Below are 10143 nucleotides of genomic sequence, written 5' to 3' on the forward strand. Positions count from 1 at the left end.
AGTGGAGCAGATCTGTGAGGAGACCTTGAAGAATGGAAGGAAAAAACTAATGACAACAAACCGAAGGAATTCCTCTTTAAACAATGCCCTACAAACACACAGAAGGATCACTCCGTCCTGCCTTTGATGTACAGCTCCCCAAAGCTTGCACTTTGCTAGCACAGGAAAAGCAGAGCTGGGCCCCCAGAGCGTTCCCAGAGCCCTGGGACTGCCCCATCCCACCCTGCTGCCTGCAGGGAATTCACATCTGCCCTGCCAGGACCCTGCCCGGTCCTGCTTTACAGCAGCAAATAACCACGGCACTCACTTCTGGCACTTGTCAGCCCTTGGTGAAGTGAAAGCCTTGCTGTGCTGTTTTCTGGAAATATCCATTGCACTTCCCAAGCAAGATCTACTTGGAGCTGAAATTGGAGCAATTTCCTGAGCTCCAGTCGGGTCTGCTGAGGCAGGAGCTGAGTTCTGCACAGAGCTGATCCCGTGTCTCTGCTGGATAAACGAGGGAAGACACAGCAGCCTGGAGCTGAACACATCCAAGGGCAGCATGTACCATTGTCTGGACAGAAAAATAATGGGAACCAGCTTGATATTAGCACTCAGGCTGATTGTAACTTGTGACTCCCTGAAAATAAAGCTTCTGTGGTGGGGATGCTGATACTTCCTTAACTGTTACACAAACACTGCCACTGAAACAGTTCAGAGCCAGCTCCATCAAGGAGTGTTTTGTAAATGAATAATGACTTTGCTTAAAGCTAATCAACATCAAGTGTGTTAAAAAAGATGAAATAGTGCTGGAAGGCAGTGGGAGGTAGAGGAGCCTCAAAGTGCAAACAGGTGCTGATCTCCCTTCAGGGGGGATTGAGTGGCACAGACCTTACAGGGCTGTCACTTCTGATCAAAGCAAGCTCCAAGACCACATAATCACCATCACCCACCTTTTAAAGGATGCCCTGATTTATCATCTGTCACTGTTAATAACTTGGCTACTCTGTCTGAAATACTTAAAAACATTACACGAGGATAACATTTCCAATTTTTTTTTTTTTTTAAGAAACGTGTAAATGTTTTAAACTCAAAGGCACTGGAGCTCGTCCTTTGAGGCCATCTGTTTCTGGAGACCACCTGCCATCAAAAGCCCACCTGAGCAGGAATATCCCATCATTACAGAGCCATCCCCCTGCAGCCAGGGGTGTTTAGGGCTGGGGGGAGCAGGGTGTGTGTCAGACACGGCTGTTCCTGGGCTGTTCCTGCTCTCTGCAGCCACAGGATGACAGCCAGATGTGAATAATGGCTGCATAATAACAGCCACATGAAATGCTCTTTGGGCAAAAGCTGATAAGGGATCTGAACATTCCTGTGCTGAGCCCCTCACATCCTCTGAGCCTCGGAGTGTCCCAACATGTCAAACCCTGCAACTGCTCAGCTCCATTGTTTTGCTATTTATGAGAAGCATCAGCATTTCACTGAGAAACAAGACTTTTACCACCGTAATTAGGATTTTGTGGGGTTTTGCCCTGAGTCGCATTTTCCCCTGCTGATCTCATACTCTTACCTCATTAATCTCTCCTCAGTAAATCACCCTGTTCTACCAAGCTACCTTTGCCAGAAAAAGGAACTTTCTGCCTTTCTTTTACCTGTTCACAGGCCTGTGGCAAACATCTGGTTCTTGATTTAGTGTATGTATGCACCAACAGAATGCATTTCTTGTAGAATTTTTATCTGATAAATGCCACTGGACATTTCTTCCTCAGTAACGTTCCTATGGAGTGTCTGGATTGTTAAAATAACCACACACAGACACTTTTCCTAAAAAGTCTGAGATAAGCAAATACCTTTTGGGCCCTGGCAGTAAAGAAAAATCCTATAAAATTCAACAAATAAAAATACAAACATGTTTTCACTAAAATTTAGAATTATTGTGAAAAATAAAGAAGTTTAATAATTTTGAGATGTTGCCTTAATGACTTTTAGTATTATTATCATCTAACTAGTATGAAGCCTTCTAAGACAAGAATACAAATCTCTGCTAATTATTAATAACTATATTAAATTGTTTTGAAAATAAGTATATCACTTTCCTTTAACAGTAATAAGCTTCCGATTCCTTAAGTAGCAACTTCAGTATTAAACTGTTAAGACTGTTAGGAGTTATGGGGCAGCCAGAAGTACAATTTCTGAGTTAATTAATTCTTAAGATGTCCTCAAAGCAAATCATTACATTCTGCTGCATTTGCAGGGTGCTGGTCCTGATGTAAAGAATTAGCATCATTATGTACTTGAGGAATCTCATTTGCTTACCAGTAACCCCCCCAAATAATTCCTGAATAACTGCAGGCATGAAATAAAATCTGAATACTCGGTTTACAGTTTAGCAAGGATCTGTTTGTGACACGATGCCTCCAGCCAAGCATTATTTGTGGTTTTTATAGGAAAAGCTGCAGATCTGCTCTGGTGGCAATGAAGGGCCCAGGCTGACAGTGAATAAATAAAATAAATAAATAAAATAATAAATAAATAAAATAAAATAAAATAAAATAAAATAAAATAAAATAAAATAAAATAAAATAAAATAAAATAAAATAAAATAAAATAAAATAAAATAAAATAAAATAAAATAAATAAAATAAAATAAAATAAATAAATGCAGAATGGCAGCAGGAACTCAGCCACTGCTGAACATCTACCTTCACTCTTTTCCAGAATCCTGGCAGCAGGCTGCAAGAGTTCATCACCAACAATGAAAGAAGTCATGTTCTGAGCCCACAGAGATGGTGAGATGTTCACTGCAGTGAATGATGCACGTTGGAACGAGGCCTGGGACCCTTCCCTGAACAAACCTGTCCTGGTGAAGCCAGCACTGACCCTTCTGCCAGCAGGAATTCCGTGTGGGATGGAATCTCCACCAGAAGGAGGTGGCACGCACCTTCCTGGGGAGGTGACACACGGACAGGACACTGAAGGCTGCCTGCAGCAGTCTGCAATACACAGCTCATTTTAAACTCTCTGTTTCTCAGGATGGAATGCCATCGATGCAGCCAGAGCCTGCACAGCTGCACAGGCATTAACTGAGAGGTTGCTGAAGTGCAATGTCCAGTGCAATGTTCAGTGCAGTGTTCAGTGCAATGTCCAATGCAATGTCCAATGCAATGTTCAGTGCAATGTCCAATGCAATGTCCAATGCAATGTTCAGTGCAATGTTCAGTGCAATGTCCAATGCAATGTCCAGATGTCCAATGCAATGTCCAGTGCAATGTTCAGTGCAATGTCCAGTGCAATGTCCAGTGCAATGTCCAGTGCAGTGTCCAGTGCAATGTTCAGTGCAATGTCCAGTGCAATGTCCAGTGCAATGTCCAGTGCAGTGTTCAGTGCAATGTTCAGTGCAATGTCCAGTGCAATGTCCAGTGCAATGTCCAGTGCAATGTTCAGTGCAATGTCCAGTGCAGTGTTCAGTGCAATGTTCAGTGCAGTGTCCAATGCAATGTTCAGTGCAATGTCCAGTGCAATGTTCAGTGCAATGTCCAATGCAATGTTCAGTGCAGTGTTCAGTGCAATGTCCAATGCAATGTTCAGTGCAATGTCCAATGCAATGTTCAGTGCAGTGTCCAGTGCAATGTCCAGTGCAATGTTCAGTGCAATGTCCAATGCAATGTCCAGTGCAATGTCCAGATGTCCAATGCAATGTCCAGTGCAATATCCAATGCAATGTTCAGTGCAATGTCCAGTGCAGTGTTCAGTGCAATGTTCAGTGCAGTGTTCAGTGCCATGTCCTGCTCTGGCTGCAGCACGGTGTCCTCTGACAGGATCAGCTCCCAGGGCACCTCAAAGCCCTGTGTCAAACAGTGGCACACTGGCACAAAAGAGCAGAGATATTTTCCTCAAAAGATAAATTGGATATCAAAAGGTGCTTTATCTGTGTGCACTTTAGACATGAAGATTATTGATAATACTGCAAGATCATTTCTGTCACTCAAGTTCCTCGTCACTGCTGGGAACACTTGAAGAGTACAAAAGGCAAGAATTTCTCTGTCACACTGATAAAAAACCAGACCACCACTAAAGAAGCTTTTGTTGGAAAATTCCCAGCCACAACCTGACTGTCACGAGGATCCCCACTCTCCTGGAGTCCACTGAGACCAGTTCTTTCTGTGATGAGATCCGTGACAAAAGCTTTTCTGGAGCAGCCTGGGTGAGAGGGAGTTCTGTCCCTGCCTCAGCAGCTGCCCACCCTGCCCGGCCAGCACCTGGAAAAGCTCAGGGAGAGCTTCAGCTTCCAACAAAACCACACTCCGCTACAAACTTCACAGAAATGTATTCACAATTTGAGCTTCATCAGGGAACCTCCCTGCAGCAGCACTCCAAGCCTGCATTTGCACTTGCCGGTCTCCCCTAAGCCTTCCCACAAGTGGTGATGCTTTGGGTGGCGTTGGGAAGGGGAGAAATTCCCTGCAGGGAAGAGGCTGAGCTGTGTTGCAGCTGTGTGAAGCTGAGGCAGCGATGTTTAACATGCTGAGCACAGCCTATGCAGATTTGGAGGGCTGTTAACCGAGGATCACTGCTGTAATCTCAGTGCTTTGTAAACACGCTCCTGCTCCACATCGCTGCAGCTTTTTACATCGCTAAAGCCCATTCCGTTTTCCCAGTTGCAGGGGCTCACAGAAGTACTTCAAAATCCATTTATTTCATTGCACCTCGCAATTTCTTTCGAGTAAAGGACTGTTCTATTCATCCTTGCAGGCAAGTATAACAACTATTATATTCAAAGTGTGCTTTCACCAAATGATCCAGGAAACAAGTTTATTAACTGCAAAGCACATCAGAGAAAGTTTAGAACACACATAATTATCAAACTAAAGAACATATTTTATTTTTAATAAAATAGTGGAGCATGAAAAATAATTGTATATTACAAATATATACAGCACAAAACTGTGCACCCCCAGCACAGTAAAGAGTATCACTCTATACAAAGCTTCCCTTTGCAGAATCTAGTGCTTCTTGATCTATTCATAGTGAGAATTTGTTTAACAATAGAAAGAGTCAATAAGCCCTTTGGGTCTCTTTGAATTGATCCCCCCCTTTTTTTTTTGCACAAATCAGTCCAAACGTGTATAACATTGGCTTGATTTCCATTAAAAAGCCACAAAATGTAACACTAAAGGGTTTCTGAGGACTAGACCTCTTAGTTCTTTTGTTAAGAGATTTCTTTTGTTGTCTTTATGTACAGCAAAATACTTGTTTCTCTTTTCACGTCAAGGTAAGGAAAAAAAAAATGTATTGCACATTATTCTTATTCACAAAGTTTGTGTCTGGTGCAGGAAGTTTCTCTTTTGGTGAAAGAATATTGGTGAGCATTACAGATTGAGCCTATTTTTAGGCACTCCAAAGCCTGGGCTGAGAGGAGTTGTGAAGGGTTTTAAAGTTAGCACAGGGGTTGTTTCCCAGAGCATCCTCGCTCAGGACAGGACCCCGTGTCCCCGCAGAGACAACGCTCACTTGGGCACTCCTAAAATCAAACCATTGCCCCATAAAACTTGGCTATACCTTGTTACTCACACAGCTGATGGAAACCCAGCACTGCTACATGAAAAAGTTAAAGAAGTGTTGGTTGTTGTGTTTGGTTTTGTTTTTATGTTGTTTTTTTTTTAATCTGAGAGATGGATGTAATTCTTAACTACGCATTAGTAACAGAACAGACTGTTTTAATTCACAATATTTCACTGAAAACTTTTCCATGAGTACGTTTACCTTTTGTTTTTCACCAGGTCCTGAATTCAGCATGATACATTTTTGTGCCTTGAGATATTAAACTGTTCTGACAAAAAAAAAAAAAAAGCACCATTCATTTTTTAATTTCTGACTGCTACTGTGGACATTTGTAAGTCTGTGAGGTGAGATACAGTCTCTTCTAAAACCTGCTCACACGCAAGTGGGCGGCTGTAATGCTGATTCGTATTTTGCAAGGTGAGCTTTCTGTGGATGTTGAGGTTTTTTGTAGATTCCACTACTCGTAATAACACTGGCGGGTTTTCTCCTACTTCTCTTCTTTAATCTCCGACTACAAACATTTTGCCAGGATTGAAGAGTCTTGGAAGTCCAGATCCACATGCCACTAGTAATGCCCACAACTAATAACATAAAAATTTTGACCATAAAAATTTCTACTGCTGGTATAGAGTTATTCATCATGCAGTCTAAATTTTTAGTCTGATTGTTCATCTTGCATTTCTGTTGAGTTGCCACAATCTTCCAATAATCCATGTTCAGCCTCTCGTAAAAATAGCAAGCTATCACACAAGTTGCAGGCACTGTATACAAGACTGAGAAGACACCAATCCTGACCATAAGCTTCTCCAGCTTGTCCGTGTTCTCTCCACCTGTTTTCATCACCCTCCTGATATGAAAAAGGGCCACAAACCCAGAAAGAATAAAGGAAGTGCCAATGATTAGATAACACGCCAAAGGAATGAGCACAAAGCCCGTCAAGGCGTTCACATCCATGCTGCCAACGTAGCACAGCCCTGTCAGCTCGTCCCCAGCCACCCTCCTCATCACCAGGATCATGATGGTCTTCACGGCCGGGATGGCCCACGCTGCCAGGTGGAAGTAGCTGCTGTTGGCCTCGATGGCCTCGTGCCCCCACTTCTTCCCAGCCGCGAGAAACCACGTCAAGGTCAGGATCACCCACCACAAGGAACTGGCCATGCCAAAGTAGTAGAGAACCAGGAACACGATGGTGCAGCCAGTGCTCTCCAGCCCCTCCTGGATGACATAGAGCTGGCCGCTGTCCCTGTCACAGGCGATGCTTTCGGCACCCGAGAAGAGGCGGATGATGTACCCCACCGAGTAGACACAGTAGCACATGGACAGGAAGATAATGGGCCTCTCGGGGTACTTGAAACGCTGAGGATCTATGAGAAAAGTGAGCACAGTGAAAGCGCTGGAGAAGAAGCACAGGATGGACCAGATGGCAATCCAAATGACAGCGAACTGTTTGTCATCCCTGCTCCAGTAAACATCAACCCCTGGCGTGCAGAGCGGCGCGCAGGAAGCGCTCTTTTCCACATGGTGGAACTTGCCAGGATTTTCACAGGACGTTCTGCTCAGGCTGTCCTTGTGCTGCTGCAGATCGTGGCCGCTGCTGGGCCGCTGGGGACGGAACATGGGCGGCAGCATGCTGGAGCCCCTGGGCGGCTCATCCGAGCCGTTGTTGGGGGCTTCCATGCACAGGTAATTGGGGTCGTTCTTGTTGGGCAGTTTGCTGCAGTCCAAGGAGTCCGGCCACTTGAAATTGAACTGCTCCATAATCGGGGAGCACTTCAGCCTCGCCTGCTCGCACATCACCCTGCAGGCTGGGATCGGGGTAGAAACCTGCTCCGTGCACATCGGGGCATAGAGGGAGCACAGGAAAAATTTCAGATGGCTGTGGCACCCGTACTCCACCAAGGGGGCAAACTCGTGCAGCTGAATGGCAGCTTCCCTTTGGTTTTCGTGCCCCATCAGGTTCGGCATCCTCGTCATGTTGTAGCCGATATCCTTGCACATGGGGATCTCAATGGGCTGGCACCTCCCGTCGCCGGGGCGGTCGATGTCCATGGAGCTGATGGCAGCGCAGCAGCCGCTGAGCCAGCAGAGCAGCAGCGCGGTGCTGCCGGCCGCCGGCCCCATGCTGGCGGCTGGAGCGCGGCCGGAGCGCGGCCGGGGCCCGGGGCCGCTCCCCGCGGGGCTCAGAGCAGCGGCCGCCCGGGCCCTGCCCGCCGCAGCAGCGGCCCCGATGGCGGCGGGGCCGCGGGGCCGGCCCGGCGGGGCAGCATCGCCCGGGCCCCGCGGGGAGCGCCCGCCCGGCGGCCGGCGGAAGGGAAAGCGGCGGCCCCGCCGCGCGGATGCGCCCAACTTACTGCGGGCGGCCCGGCAACTTTCCGCTCCCCGGGCTTCCACTTTCGCGATCCGCCTGCCCGGCTCCCTCTCCTGCGCTCCCCGCGGCCGCTGCCCGCTGCCGAGGGCTCGGTGCCGGGGATGGCCGCGGCCCCTCGCACGCGTCCCGGGCGGCGATCGCGGCTCCGGGGATCCTCCTCGCCTCCAGCGGCTCGCGGCTCCTCACTTTCTTGCCGAGAGGTGGGGATTGGTTTATCCGAGCGCGGAATAAAGGAGGAGGAGGGGGAGGAAATATCTAAGCCATTGAAGAGGGGGGCCTGGCAAATGCCCCCTCCTCGCCGCCCCGTGCTCCGGGTTTGCAATAGGTCGGCTGTGCCGAGCGGGGCTGGATGTGCGTGCTGCCTGTGCCGGCCGCGCTCCCCCCGCCTCGCCTCGCCTCGCCTCGCCTCGCCGGCTCCTGGGGCCGCAGCAGCAGCTGGGGCTTCTGGGGGCGGCTGAATCCCAGGATAAAATAAAGTAAAAAAAAAAAAAAAAAAAAAAAAAGCTAAACACAAGAAGAAGAAAAAAAACCTGTGCAGGATCCGCCTCGCATACGACATCCACTTTGCATGAGAAAGGTGAAGCTGACACGGTGATTACTTTCCAATCACTCGGAACGCCTTGAAACCTCCTTAAGGACCCCTACAGGTTCTCCTTGATCGGCACAGATTAGAAAAAGCCCCATTTGTTTCTCTCTCCTTCTCTCTTTCCTTGCTTTCTGCTTTCCCTCCCGTTGCCCTCTCTTGAAAGTTTAACAAGATCTTTTCTGTAGAAGGCGTCAGCCTGCCCTCCCTCGCTCAGGTAGGAAGCCAGGGAGAGCGAAGGCTTCAGACTTCGTGTCTCCTAATAAGAGGGTTGAAGGTGGTGCCTCCTTGACTGCCTTGATTGGAGGGGGGGCAAAGCTTTAGCAGGGAGGATGTGGGGAGGAGGATGCATTTTATGGCGAGTGCTGTAAACTCTTCGCTGCCAGGGTCATAAAATATGGTTGCTTTCAGCCTGGAGTCTCAGCTTTTTTCTAATGTCGTGCTTTGTCTCGAATTCCTAAATGAACAGGACAGGCAGGATTGCTGGAAAAGTACCTGATTATGGTTTTAATCACAGTACGGCATCACTCGAAAAGTAGCTTGCTTTCTTTTTCCCCCCTTCCTTAAATAAGAAATGCTCAGAGGACGAGAGACATACCCTTGGGGAAGTTTCTTCATCCACTAAAGACAAGATACTTAGAGATTTTTGGAGACGGGAATCTTTGTAAACCGAGTCGTGTTTACTTTTAAAGTTGGGCTTTGAGCTTTATTTTGGTTATTGGTCTCTCAGAGCTAGAGAAGGAGGGAGTTTAATCCCCAGCCAAACTACAGCTCGCAGTTCTACAGACGGAAAAGGAGCGCAGTGAGCAGAAGTCAAAGATTAGCTCTGCTCCCCGCCTCCCACCCCCCTTTGAGTTCAGTTTTAGCGAACATATTAATGAAGAAGGAAAATCTCTCTTTCATTTCATTCATGCTCACCCGCACAAACCGGGCTCCTCTCCATTAGTGCCTGTTTCTTATCGAAAAGAGCACGGATTCTCCTGGAAACTCCCAAATCCCGCAGGGTCAGAGTTAATACCCCAGCAGCTCTAGAAAGGAAACTGTTGGCTTCCTCAGCTGTGATAAGGGTGAAATGGATCCAAGCAAGGACAACAAACCAGGGCTAATGTTTGTCTCTGAAAGCCCCGAAGATGAGGCCAGCTCTTGCCAAGGAGTAAAAGCCATCATAAAAATGTGCCTTGAAAAGCCAGGTCCTTTCTGTGGCTCTCCAGTGCATGGAGCAGATTATATTTATAAAGCACTGGTCTTGGGCACCGACCTTCCCTTGGACACTTGCAGATTCCTCAGGGAATGTTTCAAAAGCAGGCAGTGTTATGAGCAGAAAAAGAGCTTTATTTATTTTAGTGTCTGTGTGTGAGAGAGAGAGAGGGTGTGCTGGGGCATTTCCATTCTTCATTAATCTAAGCCTGTTTTCTTAGTATTTGTATTCATCCTGATTCCTCTTCTGGAGAGCTCAGCTGGGGGTGGCAGGGAAGTGTGGGGAAAGCTTTTTCAGGGGACAAGTAAATTCTACTTTAAAAAGTAGAATTTAAATAATAATAAAAAAGTAGAATTTAAATAATGCATAACAGGCACATATTCAATGTTTGTTTTATCCAACTGGATTGTTTGGGAGCTTGTTTTTCTTTCCTTTTTTTTTTCCCCAACAAAT

The 10143-nt window shown here is 47.0% G+C and overlaps 1 protein-coding gene across 1 annotated transcript; it reads right to left on the reverse strand.

Moving 5' to 3' along the window:
• Positions 1 to 4836: 4836 nt before the first annotated feature.
• FZD10 (frizzled class receptor 10) lies at positions 4837 to 7697 on the reverse strand. The gene has a single exon (XM_058851830.1). It carries the CDS (start codon positions 7660 to 7662, stop codon positions 5914 to 5916), a length of 1749 nt encoding a protein of 582 aa, XP_058707813.1. The 5' UTR covers positions 7663 to 7697; the 3' UTR covers positions 4837 to 5913.
• Between the last annotated feature and the right edge of the window lie 2446 nt (positions 7698 to 10143).

This window comes from Poecile atricapillus, chromosome 16, assembly GCF_030490865.1.
Source record: "Poecile atricapillus isolate bPoeAtr1 chromosome 16, bPoeAtr1.hap1, whole genome shotgun sequence".
Classification (NCBI taxonomy): Eukaryota; Metazoa; Chordata; class Aves; order Passeriformes; family Paridae; genus Poecile; species Poecile atricapillus.

Excerpts from the sequence above, each read along its gene's own strand:
- FZD10 (XM_058851830.1), bottom strand. The coding sequence starts at position 7,662 with ATGGGGCCGGCGGCCGGCAGCACCGCGCTGCTGCTCTGCTGGCTCAGC.